General features: G+C 46.4%; 2 protein-coding genes across 7 annotated transcripts in view; both read left to right on the top strand.

The window, feature by feature from the left end:
• The window catches only part of cep295 (centrosomal protein 295), a 48,057-nt gene extending 45,780 nt beyond the window's left edge, over nucleotides 1–2,277 (top strand). For 5 of the 6 annotated variants that reach the window (XM_031895777.1, XM_031895778.1, XM_031895779.1 and 2 more), the window contains one exon: nucleotides 380–2,277. In XM_031895777.1, coding sequence (XP_031751637.1) covers nucleotides 380–415 — 36 coding nt within the window. In that variant the 3' untranslated portion in view covers nucleotides 416–2,277. 6 annotated transcript variants of the gene reach the window in all.
• Nucleotides 2,278–5,653: 3,376 nt separating this feature from the next.
• med17 (mediator complex subunit 17) lies at nucleotides 5,654–18,285 on the top strand. The gene is given in 12 exon segments (NM_001016974.3): nucleotides 5,654–5,895; nucleotides 8,367–8,533; nucleotides 8,857–9,076; nucleotides 10,465–10,601; nucleotides 10,705–10,789; nucleotides 11,672–11,824; nucleotides 14,178–14,308; nucleotides 15,142–15,326; nucleotides 15,484–15,621; nucleotides 16,095–16,212; nucleotides 16,349–16,508; nucleotides 17,976–18,285. Coding segments are annotated over 12 exon segments (1,920 nt in total). The 5' UTR covers nucleotides 5,654–5,675; the 3' UTR covers nucleotides 18,182–18,285.
• The last annotated feature ends 3,489 nt before the right edge of the window (nucleotides 18,286–21,774 follow it).

Here is a 21,774-nt window from a genome sequence, read left to right as displayed (position 1 = left end):
CAGCATGCTTCAACCTGTTATGTTACATTATTGTGGGATTTGTAGTCCAGCAACTGAGTAAAGTTTGGTTGAGCAGCGCTGTGCAGCAGGGAGGGTTTAGTACCCCTTTAATCGCCTACAGCCACCAATCGTGTCCCAGCTACATATGTCTGCTACTCTCCTGTTACCCACAAGTCTTGTGTTGTGTTGCATTCCTGTTCTTATAGCTTCATCTGATCCAGATCATAGCTTTATTTGCAGAATTCTCTTCCCCAGGCCTAGAGTGCAATGTAACCAACCCAGCAGCACTGCCAGCCCCCCCCCCCCCCCACTTAATTTCTACAAATTCTCCAGTTTCTGTTTTTACAAGTCAATATTATTTTCCTACTTTGTATTACAGAAAACTCTGGAAAAGCTGAGATCCAGGAGGAAATAACTTGGAAAGAACAGACTGCGCCACCTTTGCACGGGGGGTTCAAAAAGACACTGTTTGAAAAAAAATCTTTGAACCACTAATTTGTGTGAGAGAAGAAATGGCTCTTGGCATCCAAGACTAAGAATTGACATTTTTTTTGTTTTTAGGTTTGTTCTAATGTCTCTAACTAAATCTCCCCCTCCGCTATTGTTTTGCACTAAGACTTTCGGCAATATAGAAGCTGTGAAATAGAAAGGAAACACTTACTATACTTTATATTTTAGGGAGGGGATCTAAAGCCAAAATGTTTTGTTTTTTTTGAGAAAAAGTAAACTCTTAGTACAGAAAATTGCTGTACAATTGCTTTTGAGATATTATCAGTATAATGAACTAGAGCCAACAGTGCCACCTGCTGGTCAGTTTAGCCACCTACATACAATCTGAAAATGAATTTTCTGATAAAAGGAAAGTCCGATGGTGTTGGGATTAGAATTCACCAGAGGAAAATGCCAGATTTATCATCTTTGGTAACATATTCTCAAGATGTTGTTTTTCTCACAAAATTAAATAAAAAGCAGATGGCACGGTTTCAGATTCACTATTTGGCCAGTTTAAAAACTGCTCATATCATGAAAACTAGAGCGAAAAAAACCCCAGTATAAATAGCAAAGGGAGAAAGCTGTTGGCCGCAGCCAATAAAAACTGCACTTTATTGGCTCAGCTTTAAAAAAAACATCAGAGCCTTAAATTGCAAAAGTATCTAAAAGAGCTCTGAGTCATTTTAGATTCATTTGTGTTGAGGGTTTGTATCTCCTTTAAGGGCGAAGACACACTGAGCTACTTAGTAGCAGCTGCTTGTCATCATTACTAAACACCAAAAAATCCCCTGCCATAGACAATACTGAGAATTGCCTCTGCTAAAACACACGTAGAGACAATTATCGGTAAATTATCAGCATTGTCTGTTTTAGTAGCTGTGACAAGTAGCTGCTACTAGTAGCTCTGTGTGTCTTCACCCTAAAGGGTAAATAAACCTTAAATAAATAATACTGCTCAGGCTGCTTTTCTTAGCACTTCAACAGCAGCACTGTTCTGTTTGCCTTTTGCATCTCTCTGTACAGTTACAGGAACTGACCAGCAGGTGGCGCTATTACATAACTTCATTAGATTGCTCTGGAATTTTTAAAAAAAAAATGTAAATAGAAAAAGTGCTTAGAAAAGCAACCTAAACCTAATTTTAGATTAAATTAAATTTTTCAATCCTTGCTTTACACTGCTAAAGTCTTCCATATGGCAGAGCAGCGCTCTGTTTTTGAACAATTTTTGCCGCCTTCTTCTGTTTCCAGCTTTCAAATGGGGGGGTCACTGACCCCGGCAGCCAAAAACCTATTGCTCTGTGAGGCTACACCTTTATTGTTATTGTTACTTTATTTAACTTGTTTTCTATTCAGGTCCTGTCCAACTCGTATACCAGCCTCTTGTTTAAACTGCTTCCTGGTTGCTAAGGTCATTTGGACCCTAGCAACTAGATAGCTGCTGATGCTCCAAACTGGAGAGCTGCTGAACAAAAAGTGAAATAACTAAACTGCAAATAGTAATATTCCGAGACAATTTGCAATTGGTCTTCATTTTTTTATTATCTGCATCATATAAAAAGATAAATTATTTTTTGCTTAAGATTCCCCCCCCAGCATTTATGTCTGATATCCCAGTTATTTTCCAACTCGTTGAGTTACCCTTGTAACTAAATATGTAATAACAAGCTTGTTAATATTATTTGCTATAAATATTTTAATTTATGAAGTTTATAGGTCAGTTGTACTGGAACTTATTTTTATTGCTTTTATATGTCTTTTAAATAAATATAATGTTTCTTCATTCTACTGGTTTTAGCACTTTCAGTACAGGCTTTGTGGTGATAAACTGAAAATATCACATGGTGGGTTGGGATAACGATATATTAATGAATGAACGTTAAACAATAGAAAAATTCGTTCTGAGCAACATCACAGGACTCGGCAAACGAATTCCTCCCGACATTGTGGCCATAATGACCAGCAGGTGGCACTGTTTCAAATTGATTATATTTAGGGCAGTGACAGACGGGGAGATTAGTTGCCGCACGACAAATCTCTGCCGCGGGCGACTAATCTCCCCGCAATACCATCCCACCAGCTAGAATGTAAATTGCCAGTGGGATGGCATACGCGTCGCTGCGATTTCCGTAAGTCGCCTGAATTTTCCTCTCAAGGCAACTTTGGGCAACTTCCAGGAATTGTAGCGGTGCGTATGCCATCCCACCAGCGATTTACATTCTAGCCGATGGGATGGCATTGCGGGGAGATTAGTCGCCCGCGGCAGAGAAGATTTGTTGCGGGGCGACTAATCTCCCTGTCCGTCACTGCCCTTAGGGTGAAGACACACAGAGCTACTAGTAGCAGCTACTTGTCACGGCTACTAAAATAGACAATGCTGATCATTTACTGATAATTGTCTCTACATGTGTTTTAGCAGAGGCAATTCTCAGTATTGTCTATGGCAGGGGATTTTCTGGCATTTAGTAGCCATGAAAAAGTAGCTGCTACTAGTAGCTCTGTGTGTCTTCACCGTAACTGTATAATCTGCTGATCAAAGTAAATTGCAGCAGTGGTAGAAGAGCTGCTCTGGAGTGGGTTTATATTCTTTGAAACAAATGTCCACTGAGAAGCCACCGAAGCCAAAAGAGGGGGATGGTCGCTGGGCGCACGGAAAATAAATCTGTCCCTATGTGTTGCATGCAGCGCTTGGCTACCCCCCGACTCAATAACAACCCAAAAGCGATCTTGCTTCAGAGGGTGAGAGAGGGTGGAGCCTATTGGATGAGAACAGATACAGTGCCTTCCGTAATGTTTGGGGCAAAGACACATTTTTCCTTGATTTACCCCTCTGCTCCTCAGTGGAAATTTTTAAATCCAACAACAAGACATAATAAAAATGCACATTCCAGACTTTTAAGTTATTTGCATTCATTTCAGTTTCACTAGTAGAAATGACTTTATACATATCCCCCCTCACTTCAGGGCACTGTAAATGTTTGGGGATGAAGTAATGTTCGGTATATTAAAGCAGCCATGTTTAGTACTCTGTTGCATTTCCCTTGCATTCAGTGACTGCTTGAAGCCTGTGATTCACAGACATTACCAGGTGCCGAGTATCTTCTCTGGTCCTGCCCTGCCCAAGTCTCTAGCGCAGCCTCTATCGGCTCCTGTCTTTCCTGGGGGCTTTGTCCCATTAAGTTTCTGCTTCAGCATATGAAGGCCCAAGCCCAATTGGATTAAATCGGGTAACTGGCTTGGCCATTCAAGAAGTTTCCATTTTTTTTTTTTTTTTTCATCTTTGAGAAACTCGTGCAGGTTTGGACTGGGCCTCACCCCCTCCCCCGGCCTACAGATCCCCCTCTCCCTAAAATAAGAATAAAGTATGTGGGCTCAGGGGGTTGGGTGGGCCCTGCACCTCCAGTCTGACCCTAAGATCCCATGTTGCCATAGCCGTATGTTTGGGATCATTATCTTGTTGCAGGATGAAGTGTGTGTAGGGACCCATAGGTTTAAGCTCCCTATGGCTTTACTTCCCTATCTATCCTTATCTGTACTGTTATAGGGCAGAGCCCTCTACACTCAGGTTACAGTTATTAAGCTATTCCCAATAGGTTTAGCCTTGGTTGACCACTCCCCTTGGCAGACTATATAGTGTCTTGCAAGGAGGAGTGTCTTCCTCTTTTGGCTGCATGCTGTGTCCCAGGCAGAGCCCCAACTGAGCCTGGACCAGACATAGGCCCAGAAGCCAATTTGTGCCCTAGGGGACCTCATACCCTAGTGATAAGTCGGAGACAGGGCCCGTGAACGAGGTAAAGCCAGCACAGACAGTCTTATTAATAGCACCCTCTAGGAGTGGTGAGCATAGATAGCTTATTTAGTAAGGGCAGTCAATAGCCCCATCAAGGAGTTTGTAAAAGGGTTTCGCCTACCCCGGCTCTGTTGTCTTTCTGAAGGGACCGGTTTAGACGCAGGATTCAGGTTAGGTGCTGTGCCCCTGGACCATAGTTGACTGGAACACTCCCTATTGTAAAGGTCTTCATCTCAGGTATCCAGCTAATACTCTGCACATCCTCTAAGTGGGTTATACTGTTCCTTAAGTGTCACATCTGCTACTCTCCATTGTGATATAATCCTATACTGCTGTGTCTGTGAGTATATACCCTATTTGCACTATTTAAGTTGTGCCTTGTCCAATAAACCTGTACTATAGTTCATCTGCAAGAACCTTTCTGGCGTCCATTATTCTATCTGCACCACACGAGCTTATATAGTTGTAGTTCAACTACACCCTCAGCTCCATTAATACCTCCCACTTAGTGGAGGCCCACTCCTTTGTATTAAGTGTCGCATGTAACACATGCTCTATACCAATTACTAGCTTGGGTTTTTCCATTTATAAGCCAAACAAGTGTTACATGTGCTAATGTACTTGTTTGGCCCTAGGGCCACATAATCACATTATAATGAAAGGGATACAAGAAGTCAGAGCGAGGAACAAATCAATGAGCCAATGAGGTCTTTAATCCGTCAGAAGAATCAAGCCTGCCTGCTTGACAACTGGACAATTTTTGGGCAGATAATGGTTGGGGAAGCCTGTCAGAGGGCCCATACATGGGGTGAGAAGCTGCGGGATTGGTCTGAGGGGCCCAAATTGTCAGCTTAAATCTGCCCATGTATGGCCGCCTTTAGATCAGCCCATGGCCTGCATTCATATTTACAGCAGCCTGTTCTGATGCCCCTGAGAAGTTGCTTTTCTAAATGGGCACCTCAGCCTGCAGAATGGGCACCTCAGCCTGCAGAATGGGCCCCAATGAGGAAAAGATGCCCCCACACACGGTCATACCCTGATCCACCCAAACTCACTGCACCCCTGAGCTATTCCCCTACATTTGTAGCCTATGGGCATCATTTATGGGGGCTCCAGCATCAAAAATTACAATTTCCTTTGTATAGAAAATTCTGTTATTTTATTGAGGACATTTTAAAACATTTGTGGGTAGATATTTTGGGTCCCAGCACAGGATAATATAAATCAAACAATTGAACGGGACACATTTACCAGCTGGAGACCGGGCTAAACGCGAGTGCAGGGGTTTGGCCGCACTGAGGCACCGTACGTACATACATTCCCTGACGGAGGGATTTGCGCAGGCGCGTTGGGCTGGTGTCTGTAGTGCGTCCCGGTTGCTGTTATCGGCGCAACAATGTCTGGGGTCCCAGCGGTGAATATCAGCATCGAGTCTTCCGCCGAGAAGCAAGTGCAGGAGGTTGGGCTGGATGGCTCCGAGACGTACGTGCTGCCCCTGTCCATGTCCCAGAACCTGGCCCGGCTGGCTCAGCGCATCGACTTCAGCCAGGAGTCCGGGGAGGAGGAGGCAGAAGCGGCCCGGGAGCTCGAATGGGCGGAGCAGGAGGAAGAAGAAGGTAAAGGGAACCCCTGCACCCCCCCTGTCCCCCCTGCACCCCCCCTGTCCCCCCTGCACCCCCCCTGTCCCACCCCTGCACCCCCCTGTCCCCCCTGCACCCCCCTGTCCCACCCCTGCACCCCCCCTGTCCCACCCCTGCACCCCACCTGTCCCCCCTGCACCCCACCTGTCCCCCCTGTCCCACCCCTGCACCCCCCCTGTCCCACCCCTGCACCCCACCTGTCCCCCTGCACCCCACCTGTCCCCCCTGTCCCACCCCTGCACCCCACCTGTCCCCCCTGCACCCCACCTGTCCCCCCCTGCACCCCTCCACCCCACCTGTCCCCCCTGCACCCCTGCACCTCCCCTGTCCCCCCTGCACCCCACCTGTCCCCCCTGCACCCCACCTGTCCCCCTGCACCCCACCTGTCCCACCCCTGCACCCCACCTGTCCCCCCCCTGCACCCCACCTGTCCCCCCCCTGCACCCCTGCACCCCACCTGTCCCCCCTGCACCCCTGCACCTCCCCTGTCCCCCCTGCACCCCACCTGTCCCCCCTGCACCCCACCTGTCCCCCCTGCACCCCACCTGTCCCCCCTGCACCCCACCTGTCCCCCTGCACCCCACCTGTCCCCCCTGCACCCCACCTGTCCCCCCTGCACCCCACCTGTCCCCCCTGCACCCCACCTGTCCCCCTGCACCCCACCTGTCTCCCCTGCACCCCTGCACCCCACCTGTCCCCCCTGAACACCCCCCTGCACCTCCCCTGTCCCCCCATGTCATTGCCTACACTGATGGGCAAAAAGGGACCTCTGCCCAGGCACTTCCTGCCCATCACTGTCCCTCTGCCCAGCACTTCCTGCCCATCACTGTCCCTCTGCCCAGGCACTTCCTGCCCATCCACTGTCCCTCTGCCCAGGCACTTCCTGCCCATCACTGTCCTCTGCCCAGGCACTTCCTGCCCATCACTGTCCCTCTGCCCAGGCACTTCCTGCCCATCCACTGTCCCTCTGCCCAGGCACTTCCTGCCCATCACTGTCCCTCTGCCCAGGCACTTCCTGCCCATCACTGTCCCTCTGCCCCAGGCACTTCCTGCCCATCACTGTCCCTCTGCCCAGGCACTTCCTGCCCATCACTGTCCTCTGCCCAGGCACTTCCTGCCCTTCACTGTCCCTCTACCCAGGCACTTCTGCCCTTCACTGTCCCTCTGCCCAGGCACTTCCTGCCCATCACTGTCCCTCTGCCCAGGCACTTCCTGCCATCACTGTCCCTCTGCCCAGCACTTCCTGCCATCACTGCCCTCTGCCCAGGCACTTCCTGCCCATCACTGTCCCTCTGCCCCAGGCACTTCCTGCCCATCACTGTCCCTCTGCCCAGGCACTTCCTGCCCATCACTGTCCCTCTGCCCAGGCACTTCCTGCCCATCACTGTCCCTCTGCCCAGGCACTTCCTGCCATCACTGTCCTCTGCCCAGGCACTTCCTGCCCATCACTGTCCCTCTGCCAGGCACTTCCTGCCCATCACTGTCCCTCTGCCCAGGCACTTCCTGCCCATCACTGTCCCTCTGCCCAGGCACTTCCTGCCCATCACTGTCCCTCTGCCCAGGCACTTCCTGCCCATCACTGTCCCTCTGCCCAGGCACTTCCTGCCATCACTGTCCCTCTGCCCAGGCACTTCCTGCCCATCACTGTCCCTCTGCCCAGGCACTTCCTGCCATCACTGTCCTCTGCCCAGGCACTTCCTGCCCATCACTGTCCCACTGCCCAGGCACTTCCTGCCCATCACTGTCCCTCTGCCCAGGCACTTCCTGCCCATCACTGTCCCTCTGCCCAGGCACTTCCTGCCCATCACTGTCCCTCTGCCCAGGCACTTCCTGCCCTTCACTGTCCCTCTGCCCAGGCACTTCCTGCCCATCACTGTCCCTCTGCCCAGGCACTTCCTGCCCATCACTGTCCCTCTGCCCAGGCACTTCCTGCCCATCACTGTCCCTCTGCCCAGGCACTTCCTGCCCATCACTGTCCCTCTGCCCAGGCACTTCCTGCCCTTCACTGTCCCTCTGCCCAGGCACTTCCTGCCTTCACTGTCCCTCTGCCCAGGCACTTCCTGCCCATCACTGTCCTCTGCCCAGGCACTTCCTGCCCATCACTGTCCCTCTGCCCAGGCACTTCCTGCCCATCACTGTCCCTCTGCCCAGGCACTTCCTGCCCATCACTGTCCCTCTGCCCAGGCACTTCCTGCCCATCACTGTCCCTCTGCCCAGGCACTTCCTGCCCATCACTGTCCCGCTGCCCAGGCACTTCCTGCCCATCACTGTCCCGCTGCCCAGGCACTTCCTGCCCCACTGCCCAGAGACGCCCTCTCCATCACTGTCCCACTGCCCAGAGACTCCCTCTCCATCACTGTCCCACTGCCCAGAGACTGCCTCTCCATCACTGCTTTACTTGCTAATGAAATGTCCCCTCAGTAAAGCACATGAATCTTGTTCCGTAGGTTTAGTAAAGTTCCAGCCGTCGCTGTGGCCCTGGGATTCTGTAAGGAACAATCTGCGCAGCACCCTCACCGAGATGTGTGTGCTCTATGATGTCCTGAACATAGTGAAGGAGAAGAGATACATGCACCTGGATCCTGTCTCCCAAGAGGCACTCCCTCCCAAGCCGGTACCTACCTGTCTGCATACATTGTATTTTATATTGACCATGGAGTGACTACAGCCCTGTGTGCCATTAGCCTTATAGACTGAGAGGGCTAGTAGTTACTATTCCCAGGGGAAGAATGCCCAGTGGTTTGGTCCATTGGATGTATAAGCTGTGCTTGGGCTTGATTGCCCTTTAGTCTGTGCTTTGGCCTGTAGAATATCATAGGAGTCCCCCCTCCTGGCCTCTTGTTCCTAAAAAGTCATTGATTTCAGTGCAGTAAGCACTTACCCTATGAGCATCTGCAGGGGATAAAATGTAATCGTATTCTGCTCCTTTCTCACCAGAATCAGCACGGCCTGCTGTTGGTTTCTAAGAAGAAGTCCTTGGCTGCAGCGGCGCAAATCCTCCTGAAAGGCGCGGAGAGGCTGTCCAAATCGGTAGCGGAGAACCAAGAGAATAAGCGACAGAGAGACTTCAATTCGGAATTACTGAGACTCCGTCAGCACTGGAAGCTGAGGAAGTTGGGGGACAAAATCCTGGGAGACCTGAGCTATCGTAGCGCTGGTAAGAGAGTCGCTGCTGCTTTTGGTTCAGCAGCTTTAAAGGGGAACTCTGCCATCTCTGGGGTACACAGGGCAGCCGGGGTAAAGCTCCACTCTCCAGGACATTCGATCTAAGCAAAGTAGGCATGCCATGACTGGTACTGCTTTACCCCACAGCCTTCAGAAGGCATGAATAAATACCATTGTTATGCTGCAATCCAGCTGCAAAGCAGTTCTTCTCTTTCTGCATCATTTGAAATCCTGGCAGGGGAGGAGGGACTAAAACATTGATGTTACAATTTAACTTCTCCACAGCTTACAGGCAGCATGCAGGAACTACATAACCCACAATGCATTGCACTGTGGGATTTGGACAATGCAGGCTGAGGACAGTTGACTATTGTAATCAGCAGGGGAACAGGGGGCGGGGCTTAGGGAACTGTTCCAAACCATATTATTACAGTAAAAACAATGAAAAGGCTGCATATTTTTGAATGTGCATGTATATTGCAAAGTTGCTTGAAATAAAACGTACTTTTTAAAAGCTTAAGTTATGTTTGGGTGGCTTTCCCCTTTAAACTGGAATTTGGCAGCCGTCATTTCATGTTGGTGGCATCAGCAGATTTTCCAGTTCTCAAAACAGCGGCATTGATTAGAATGTGCTGAGAATATTTGGCCGGCAGCCTTATAAAGCTTGTGCTCATTGTTTGTCTGGGACGGAATAGGATCAGAAGATGAGAAGCTGCTGTGGCAACATTGAAAGCCTATTATTGGGCTGTATGTGACAGTAAATTCCGTGTATAACATGCAGCATTTTTGGGGTTAAGTCTTCCTTTAACTAAGACGAATGGTTTCACAAATGCTACATAGTAACATAGTAAGTTTGCTTGGAAAGAGACACTTCCATAATGCCTATATATAACCTGCCTAACTGCTAGTTGACCCAGAGTGCTAAGAATCCATCCAACCCCTTAAAGTTATATAATGTATCAGCCAGTACAACTGATTCGGGGAGGGAATCCCACAACTTCACAGCTCTCACAGTAACAAACCCTTTCCCAATATTTAAATGGAACCTCCCTTCTTCTAAACGGAGTGGGTGCCCTCGTGTCCATGGAAGGACCTACTGGTAAATAAAACATTAGAGATGTTATTATATGATCCCCTTATATTTTTATACATAGTTATCATGTCCCCCCTTAAGCGCCTCTTCCCCAGTGTAAACAGACCCAACTTGGCCAGTCTTTCCCCATAACTGAGACTTCCCATACCCTTTACCAGCTTAGTTGCCCTTCTCTGGACCCTCTCTAACTCAATAATGTCCCGTTTGAGCACTAGAGGCCAAAACTGCACGGCATATTCTCAATATGTTTTAAACTGGGTTTAATTCTGTCTTACTCTTGTTTATAGGCTCTCTGTTTCCTCATCACGGTACATTTGAAGTAATAAAAAACACAGACATAGACTTGGATAAAAAGATGCCAGAAGATTACTGCCCTCTTGATGTTCACATCCCTAGTGACCTGGAAGGGTCGGCTTATCTCAAGGTTTGTCTCAGACTCCTTACTTTTTCCCAATGTTGTTATTTATCTTAATATACATATTAACTATATGTGTGTATATATATATATATTTCAATTTATTGTGCAGGTTTCAATTCAGAAGCAAGCTCCAGACATAGGCGACCTTGGAACAGTTAATCTTTTCAGACGTCCTTTGCCGAAGGCAAAACCAGGTAAATGAGTCAACTTTAGTCTTTGTGCTGTTATTATAATGTGAATTTGTACAGTATAATGACTTTGATAGCAGGATTAAATACTGCAGTGTATCATATATAACTTTAATTCTGTTTGAACTTTAGGCTTGTGTCAGTTGTAGCACTGCCCAGTCTCAGTATTTTAACCGGCAGATAAATGCCTGATCCTTCCTTGTGCCTTTTGTAAATAGGAGAATGCCAGCTCTTGAGACAAGGCCTAGAGAAAGGTTTGCACTATATGGAGTGATACTCCCCCCCCCCCTCCCAGCCGATCAGCTGAACAATGGGAAGGGAGCAAGATAGCAGCTCCCAGTAGGTATCAGAATAGCACTCAATAGTAAGGAATCCAAGTCCAGCTTGGGACTCCTCCAGTTACATGGGAGTAGGAGAAACAATAGGTTAGCTGAAAGCAGTTCTAATGTGTAGCACTGGCTGAAAGCTCAGACTCAGGCACAATGCACTGAGATGGTGCCTACACACCGATATTACACCTAAATAAATACATTTGTTGGTTCAAGAATAAAATTTTAATTGGCAGAGGGAATTATTTGCTATGTAAACAGTGTAATATAGAAATAAAAAGTACCCCATAAAAATCATGGAAGTATCCCCTTAAGGATATGTGAGCAGGGACAGTTGCAGCTGGTTTGCATCTTGCTAAATCTTATCAGGCAGCATAATAGATCCCATTATTTTTTGGAAAGGAGGCTTAGTGCCAGAAGAAGGCAGGCTTCACTAACCAAGTGAGAACTTCACTCAGGCACATTCCCTTGCAAAGGCTCACAGGATACCTTTGTCACTATACAATAGGCTGATGATTTTATCCTCATAGTGGTTTCACTTGTTCCCTTCCTTTTCCAGGCACGCCGCACTGGCAGACCCGACTGGAGGCTGCACAGAATGTACTACTCTGTAAGGAGGTCTTTGCCCAGTTGTCCCGCGAAGCTGTTCAGATCAAATCCCAAATCCCTCACATTGTCGTCAAAAACCAAATCATCTCCCAGCCGTTTCCTGGTAAGATAAATATTTATGTGCTTAATGAGCTGAATGTTACGGCGGGTAGTTGCTCCTCCAATAGTAATACCCAGTGGTCCCCAAACTGTGGGGCTTGGGATAAGGGGGGGTTAAATGATTTGTCAGGAACATTAAGATTTCTCAGATACAGTATAATGATTCACAGCAACCAGTCAGTACTAACTGCACACTAACAACGCATGCTATGTATGTTATTACATAAGTACTGGGTAAGTGTCAACAAAAGCCCCAGGAATTGGGTTGGACTGGTCATAAACTGCAAATGTCCTGCTGGAGCAGGCAATGTTCTGTAGCCCTACCGTAATCCATACTCTATACAATGTGGGGGGGTGGGGTGTTGGTTCACCATAAACAGAATATGTACCTACCAATGCTTTTCTGTCTGTCTTGACTGTGTAACTCCTCCATATACTCCTTACTTGGGTGCAACAAATACATCAGAACTGCTCAATAATTCTAAACCCCCTAACCTTTATTTTGCCAACAGGAACCACATCAGGTTCTGGGGATGGCCCAGGTCCTTAGTCTTATCAAGCAGTACTGCTGGTTTCTTTTTATCGAAGTATTACTTGTGTGTCCTGCTCCATAAAGGCTAACAAGACATATTTTTTAAGTTAAAGCCAAGGAAAAGGTGTAATGTATTATTCCTCAACCAATGGCTTGAGGGCAACATGTTGCTCACCAACCCAGTGGCCTCAAAGAATTTCTGGCTTGGAGGCAAGTTTTGGAGGAATACTGCCAAACAGAACCTCCTGTAGGCTTCCAGTCCATATAGGGGCTACCAAATAACCAATTACAGCCCTTATTTGGCACCCCAAGTACATGTTTTATGCTTGTGTTGCTTCCCAGCTCTTTTTACATTTGAATGTGGCTTACAGGTAAAAAAAAATGGCCAGGGACCCCTGTCCTAATATGATTGAAGCTGCTCTTTAAACTAGAAATGTGCTGTATAGACACTTTAATATGGCAATGGGACAATTGTCCCAACAACCCCCTTTTCCCCAAAAAAATACTTAGAGGCCAGGCACTGAAAAGCATGTCGGTTTATGTTGTTCAGCGAAACAAATGTTTGCCTTTGGGGAGTATTTTAAATACCCAATAGGAACTATTTCAAAGGAAACGACTGATGGGTTGCTAGGGGATACTAGACTTTACTAGCAAACCTTGCAGCATTATTAGAGAACTCCCATAGTGAGCAGCTTGGGCAGGATCATCTCTATAGCAGGATTGGAAGGAACTTATGCTCAGCAGCTGTATAGTAATCTCTCAGGTATCCGAAAGGGGAGCATTGGGGATCATGGGTGGAAAGCCTGTGTATTGGGGACCTGCTCTCTTTATTCAGCCATTCATTGCAGAGTTTCCTTAGTGTTTGCAGTAGCCATAAAGGTAACTTCCCGAAATAAGAGTGTGTTGATCAGAGATCTTTTATAGATTCCCAAACAAAGGCATAGTAGGAGGCCTATTAGCGTTGCCTGTGCTACTGGGCTATATGGGTTTCCTCTGTGCCTTTACATTGCACCCAGGACACGTAAGGCCACATTGTGCGGCTGAATGCTGGATTGATGCTGAAATCCTAAAACCATCCAGTGTTTTCTTGGCTTGTAAAATGGCAGCTCCTCCTTTTGTCAGACAACAGAGAGCGAAAACCACAACATTTTATTTATAGTACAGAGCCTAATGGAAGTTTCCAAGTGTCTTCTTTATCCAGCGGCATAATGAGGGGCACAGCAGCGGAGGCATTATGCCGTTGCCCTGGTATCTCTTTGTTATAGTACCCAGTAAAGCATCCATCTTTCAGCGTGCACAGCTTGTTCCCTGGCTCAGCGCTCCGCACTTCCTTTATTTTGTCTGATGCTCGTTTGGTATTCACTAAGCGTCCGCATCGAAGGCCTGATATATTTATAGGATGAGCCCTTTTGTAGGCTACACTTTACAGGGACTGGATTGGCTGGTAGTCTAGTACTGCTTTTGTACTTCCATATGTAGTTATTTATACACCTGGGACAAGTAACCAAAGTACCACTTTAGTGCCAGGTGTATTTGCAGAGGGATGTAACATACATAGTAAGTTGGGTTGAAAAAAGACATACGTCCATCAAGTTCAACCATAGTGGGAAGATTCAGTTGCCACCAGGTGCCACTGATCCAAAGGGCCAAGTCTCCCTTCACCTTAACCCTTCCTGTCTGCAAGGCAGGGCTTTGCTGTTTTGCCCTTCAGTTTCCCTTCATTCAGTGACTGATAAAAGAAATGTTGTCCTGTCTCCATAAATTTGCCATTGTGTGTTGTGAAGCAAATAAAAATATTTGTGCTTTGTTTTTATGTCACCCTTAGGGTTACAGCTGTCCATTTCCCTGTGTCACTCCTCGAATGACAAGAAGTCACAGAAGTCTAACAGTGACAAGATGGGAGCGGAAGATCATCTGTATGTCCTGGAACACAACCTACACCAGCTGATTAGAGAGGTAGGCCTATGTCCCATCACTGCAGAGGAGCCTCAGGAAGCATAAGCCTTTTGGCTGGCTCCCATGATGCCTCAGTCTCAGTAACCCTGCGTAGATCAGAGCAGTTAACCTCCAATCCTACTTGCCTTTCCCATAAAGATAATAATAAGCTTCCCCAGCGCAAGGCGGTTTATAAGGTTGTAATTGGGATACTTTTCTCCTATCCCACCTGAATGAAAAGAGCTTAATATTGCCCCAATTGGTGGGATAGTGGGGCTAATGCATTTCCCCAAAATAACAACCCCACCTAGTGTTACCTGTGAATATCAGGTGGAGAGAATAAAAGCATTAGTTTATTAGACATTAGAGGGGTGCTATATCCCCCCCCTGTCTCCATGACACGATGCCCTGCTAAGGTAAAAGGGAAAAAGTGCAAGAAGAGACCCTGAGGGTAAAGTTCAGCTTCGCAAGTGGGGTGGGGGGGGCGAGGTCCAATCATTTTGCTCTGAGCCAAGGATTGACAGTTTGAGAAAAGACTGCATCATTTTCCTGATGGGGTATTCAGCCTGCAGGAATGTGAGACCTGCCCACTGGTTGATCCCTGGCCCCATTCTCTTTGAAGAACAGGGCTAGTGTTGCCAGCTCATAGCATCCCATGTATTGCCATACACTGTAGCATATTGGTCCATTAGGCTCGAAAATACAGCCTGGTAACTGGCACCCTGCGCCAACTGAAGCAGCTGCTGCTTTCCCTTTGCCAGGATCATCTTGTCCTATTATACTTCAACATTGAAACTACCGAATCCAAAAATTCATTAAGTGTGTTAGATTCTAAAAGCCCCTTATTCTCTCAGTTTCATAAGCAGACTCTGAGCAACATCGTTATGCCCCACCCTGCGAGTGCACCCTTTGGGCACAAGAGAATGCGCCTGGCAGGACCGCAGGCCTTTGATAAGAATGAAATGGGTTTCATGCAGCAAAATGAGGGTCTGCTGGAGAAAATCATCAAGCAAGCGAAGCACATCTTCCTCAGGCGCAGGTAAGGGGTTGGTCTTGGGAGAGCCAGGACTTCACCGATGTGTGTCCCCTCTGATTCATGTCCCTATGCATGGAGAGGACCCCATCTGTATGTAGTAAGATCAGCTGTGTCTCCTCTGCTTTTTCTTACTTGGCTCTTTCCTCTTGCTGGTCTCTAGAACTGCCCGCACTATTGACAGCCTTGCCAGCCGAATCGAAGATCCACAAATCCAGGCCCATTGGTCAAGTATCAACGACGTTTACGAGTCGAGTGTGAAAGTATTAATTACATCTCAGGGCTACGAACAGATCTGCAAGTGAGTTAACCAGCCCACAAAAGTATTTCATTTATTTGTTTCTCTCCAGAAAGCAACCCAGGAAGGAAAGCTGTTCTATTGCTCCAGGCCTCGAGCTGTATTTTATGGCCTGTTAAGCTGCATAGTCTTAGTGGCTTTACTTCCCCTTTGTAACATGCTCTGTAGAGTGTGACCACTAGAGGGAATCTTCCATTGCAGTCGGATGAGGTGACCTCATAAGAGCAATCATGGCTGCACCCACAGATATGAACAGGCCTTATGCATGATACCCTGGGGGCAGTAGGTTATAATGAGTGCTTGTAAGAAATTAAAGTTAATGTATTCCTAGCATACATTTAAACACAAATAAAACAAAAAAATTAAGGTTAGGGCGTTGGTACCAAAACCCATGGAGGTGACAGGGTAAATTGGGACATAGGAGTGATGAACCTGATGTGCATAATGTTTTATTTAAGGCCTTATGTTTATCCCAGGTCTATCCAACTGCAGCTGAACATCGGGGTGGATCAGATCAGGGTGGTACACAGGGATGGACGCGTGATCACACTGTCCCACCAAGAACAGGAGCTGCAGGATTTCCTCCTATCACAGGTACGAGCTGGTCCACCCATGGCCAATCACAGTTCAGCGCTGAGGACACGCTGTAGATTAGATTGTTGCAGCAACAAATGATTTATATGAACTGTGGCAGAAATAAGAATTTGTTGTTTTTGTTTTTTTGCGCCAGATGTCACAGCACCAGGTTCTGGCCGTTCAGCAGTTGGCGAAAGTGATGGGCTGGCATGTACTGAGCTTCACCAATCACGTGGGGCTTGGGCAAGTAGAAAGCGTTGGTAACGCATCTTCCATCACAGTGACATCTCCGAATGGGGATTATGCCATTTCAGGTGAGTCTGTGTATCTGCTTCTGGGTCTGCACGCCATGTCTGTGGTATCCCTACAGAAGATTATACATCATTCCCATCAATCCCTGCCCCAGATATATCCCCTTTATCTTTCTCTGTTTCAGGGTGAAGACACACGGAGCTACTTAGTAGCAGCTAGTTGTCACAGCTACCAAACGCCAGAAAATCCCCTGCCATAGACAATAGTGAGAATTGCCTCTGCTAAAACACGTAGAGACAATTATCAGTAAATGTCTATTTCTGTAGCCACAACAAGTAGCTGCTACTAGTAGCTCCGTGTGTCTTCACCCTGCTTTCTCAATGTCTGTTAGTCGGAATGGCTCAGAAGTAAAGTCACAGTGCAAAGCATTAGGCAGTAGCTGAAATAGGGGTGCAGGTAACAAGTTGATCTGCCACATACTAGGTGCTGGCTGACGTATGGCAACACCGCCCCCCCTCACAGCTGGTTGAGGCACCAGTACAACCGCGTATGGATCACCGCATCCATTTAAGACAGGGGTGTCAAACTCAATCACATAAGGGGGCCAAAATCTAAAACACAGGCTAAGTTGCGGGCCAAATTTTTTATAAATATACTTAGTAAGATACTAAGGGGTATATTTATCACAATGTGTAAAAAGTGGAGTAAGACATTACCGGTGATGTTGCTCATAGCAGCCAATAGATGCTTTGCTACTATTGAAATCTGATTACTGATTGGATGCCTTGGGCAACACTACTGGTAATGCTTCACTCCACTTTTTACACAGCATGATACATATACCCCTTAGTCTTAGTTACTATGTGAGGAAAATGATCAGGCTGGATGGTCAGACACAGTCACCAAGGGCCACATAAGACAGCCAGGGGGGCCGGATTTGGCCCCCGGGCCTTGTGTTTGACATATATGATTTAAGAGATCCTTTTGCTGACTTGGCATTTGTCAGTGCAACATTGTATCCCCTTTATATATCCAAATCTAGCACTGGCTCAGTTTTATTATTACTAATCTCTTCCATACGCTCTGCTGACCCATCATGCCCTTTTGTTAACCCAAACTCTACCAGACCGTTGTTAATGAGCCGGTGCCCAGAAGCAAATCCCATATTCAGGATGGGCCCTGCCTAAATATTTAATGTTATTATTTTCCTCCCTTCCCTTCCTTCCTATGCCTCATTAGCTTTCATAACACACTACATTCCTTAATGGAGTCTGCTGTCGCCACTCTCTCCACTGGCAGAGATTTCCAGCAATGCATTATGCTTCGTGTCTGTTTCATTTCTCAGCTCTTTGGAACGGAACCAGATCTCTATCTTCTGATTATTTTCTTCCGTCTTCATTGCAGAAATAATTCATTTACACTTAACCTTTTGTGGTCAAATCTCCAGTCTGTTATGAACTGAAACGGAGCCAGTGGCCACAGTAACCCCCCCAAACAGCTTAATATACCCTTGATCTCTTGTTTTACAGTAAGGAACGGGCCGGAGAGTGGCACCAAGGTGATGGTGCAGTTCCCACGGTCCCAGTGCAAGGATCTGCCCAAGGGTGACGTCCTGCAGGAGAATAAGTGGCAGTATCTCCGGGGGCCGTACAAAGAGGTTCAGTGGAACAAAATGGAAGGTCGGAACTTCGTCTATAAGATGGAGTTGCTAATGGCAGCTTTGACTCCCTGCTAAGTCGTGCCCCCTAATGAAGACTATTATCTGGGACAAATATCCCAGAAACACTTGGCCGCAGCCAATCACTACTATTTCATTGAAATAAATATTTTTCTACCTTTCTTTTGTGTTTGACAATGCGGCAGTTGCACAAAACTGAAGAGCAACAGAGCTTGGCTGGTATCTGGGCCAAATGGATAAGCAGCATGGAAGCCTATTGACTTCACTTGCAGATACAACTTGATTATTGATTTCTTATCAATATACAACACATGTTCCGTAGCGCTAAAAGGAAATGTCAACCCTTTTTTAGCTTTTTTTTTTTTAGCTAGCTGCACCACTGAGCATTGCATTAAAGACACTGAAGCAGAACAAGTGCTTTTTTAAATTGTGTGTTTCTATGGCAACCCATGTATGGTTATTCTATTGGCACTTCTGGTTTGGAGGGTGGGCAATCCGGAGGTCAGCGATGACGTTGGGATAGGAAAGCGGTTTCATTATGCATAAGCTCTGGTTTTCAGATAAACAACACTGCATAGAATCTCTGTCTTGGTAAAGACCAGGGCATTCTGGGTAAATACTTTAGAAGATTTCAGCCGTTTTGGCAAATGCATAGTTGAAGAGCTTCCAAGTGCATGTGATTTAAGGTATTTAAAGAGTTGACATTTTAATAGGCTTCTATTTATAGAGAGAAACTTGTCTGGCCTTTATTTGTCCTTAAACAGAGATAATACATCTTCCCATCAGTCCCTGCCCCTATCCGCTTGTAGGTAGCACCCACTGGGATAAAGAAAGTTGTGGAAGTCTAATAGCCAATAGCAACCATTCAGCTGTTTGCTTTCAAGCAGGTGACCTGTAATTGGGGCAGCTGATCGGTTGCTATGGGATACTAGACCGGGTGAAATGTTGCCCTTTTTAATATATTACCCTCTTGGAAGGCTTCACTTGCTTGAGAGGCTGTGTGTCCATAGAGAGATACAGGATAATTGGATCACTAGGACTTTTCTCTGGGAATGCTGTCTGAAGTAGGATAAGGATTTCATGTTATGGGGATCATTCATTTGCCCTAAGGCCTTGCATAGAGCTCCAGTTTCCTCTTCGTTTTACTACATTTACCCCATAACCCAGGGAGGTCTGTGTAACCTGATAAGCAGTGTGTAAAGCCTATTCCTTCCTCTTAGCAGTGGGGATCAATACACAAACACACTTACCCCCCTTGGGTTTGTAATGGGGATCTGTTGGCCAGTTCTGCACCACATATTCTGCGAGTACATAAAACAATCAGCTAAAATCTGCTAAGGAAAATATTTGAACATCTGGGCTGGGGTTTAGCAGGTCATATCCCAGCGTGAAATACTCCAGCCAATGTGTCCTCCTCCGCCCCCCCCCAGGGCTGGGCCATTTGCCCTTATCCAAGGAAGCTGCTGTCTGGATATTGCATAGGGGCTATGAAAAGGGAATATAACAGACTGTAACATTATAAGAAGCCATTTCTTGTTATAAATAGTCATACAATACAGATATGGCCACCATTAAAGGAACTGAAACCCTGCTAGTGACTCCCTGGGCAGCAGCAGTCAGTGCTTTTGTTGTTTCAGTGAAGGCCACTTACCTACTGAGCTGCTCCGGGGACTCCGGTGCCCATGGCTGTCCCTTGTTTGAGAAGCCAGGAGATTCTAAGAGCCCTGCCCTCTCACTGCTATTTATTTACTCATTCCAGCATTAATACATCGGCCATCCTGATATAGTTCCATGGCAGCAAATAGACATTTAATTGAAATCCTATCCCATCAGACCTTCATAGTGGGCTCCCAGTAACGCATAGTGAATATGGCTTCAGCTGGTTATCAGAAAGACACATGGATTTCTGTCCTGCTATAGGAAGGCAGGGCCTATCATGGTATAACTTGATTTGGGAAGCCCCCCATCCCCACTCAGAGGACATGAAGCCCACTTGGCTGCCAAATGTATACCTCCTAAAATTTAAAAAACGGAAAAAGTAAAATAATGATCTGTTGCTTGTAGCGCATAAATATTTTTGGGTCACACCCATTTTAAATGGCAGCATCAGAAGCACAAAGAACATCAGAAGATTAACATTTCATTCCAGTAGGATCACTGCAGAAATGGCCAGTGAGCACTCTATTAACCCCAGACATGTCCGTATGATAGATTACTGGAGAAATGGCCAATAAGCACTCCATTAACCCTTGAAATGTCAGTAAGATCACTGCAGAAATGGCCAATGAGCACTCCATTAACCCTTGAAATGTCAGTAAGATCACTGCAGAAATGGCCAATAAGCACTCCATTAACTTTTGAAATGTTAGTAAGATCACTGACTCCATTAACCCCAGACATGTCACTAAGAATCCTGTTATGACTTATTTGCATACGTATGAGGCGGTCTCCTCAATCCCTTTAGCTTGTTTGTGTATCCCCACTCCTGGCTCTACCTAAGCTGATCAGAAAACCCTGCGCTACACTGATGAGCCCCAAGAAGGGTGAAACCGGTCTGTAGTTGGGAATCTGATCGGCTATTATCCTGGCTTCTGCTTTAAACCCAGTGGGTGAGCTTTAGCCTATAGGATAAACCCATGTAAATTGGACTTTTCTAGGAGCCTTAAGGAATTTCTTTCCAGAATCCTGTTATGACTTAAAGGGACAGTAACACCAAAAAATGAAAGTGTATAAAAGTAATTACTATATAATGTAATGCTGCCCTGTACTGGTACAACTGGTGTGGTTTCCTTAGAAAGACTACTATAGTTTATATAATAAAGCTTCTGTGTAGCTATGGGGGCAGCCATTTACAGGAGAAAAGGCACAGGTTACTTAGCAGATAACAGATAAACCCCCATTATATTCTACAAAGCTTATCTGTTATCTGCTATGTGCCTGTGCCTTTTCTCCTTTTTCCCAGCTTCAATGGCTGCCCCCATGTTGACATAGCAGCTTATTATATAAACTATAGTAGCGTTTCTGTTGCAAACACACCAGTTTTACCAGTGCAGGGCAACAGTACATTATATTTTAATTACTTTAAAACACTTTCATTTTTGGCGTTACTGTTCCTTTAAGATCACTGGAGAAATGGCAAATAAGCACTCCATTAACCCTTGAAATGTCAGTAAGATCACTGGAGAAATGGTCAATAAGCACTCCCTTAACCCCAGACATGTCAGTAAGATCACTGGAGAAATGGTCAATAAGCACTCCCTTAACCCCAGACATGTCAGTAAGATCACTAGAGAAATGGCCAATGAGCACTTCATTAACCCCAGACATGTCAGTAAGATCACTGGAGAAATGGCCAATAAGCACTCCATTAACCCTTGAAATGTCAGTAAGATCACTGGAGAAATGGCCAATAAACACTCCATTAACCCCAGACATGTCAGTAAGATCACTGGAGAAACGGCCAATAAGCACTCCATTAACCCTTGAAATGTCAGTAAGATCACTGGAGAAATGGCCAATAAACACTCCATTAACCCCAGACATGTCAGTAAGATCACTGGAGAAACGGCCAATAAGCACTCCATTAACCCTTGAAATGTCAGTAAGATCACTGCAGAAATGGGCAATGAGCACTCCATTAACTGCAGACT

This window comes from Xenopus tropicalis, chromosome 2, assembly GCF_000004195.4.
Source record: "Xenopus tropicalis strain Nigerian chromosome 2, UCB_Xtro_10.0, whole genome shotgun sequence".
Taxonomy (NCBI): domain Eukaryota; kingdom Metazoa; phylum Chordata; class Amphibia; order Anura; family Pipidae; genus Xenopus; species Xenopus tropicalis.
This window is presented reverse-complemented; position numbering and strand designations above follow the sequence as displayed.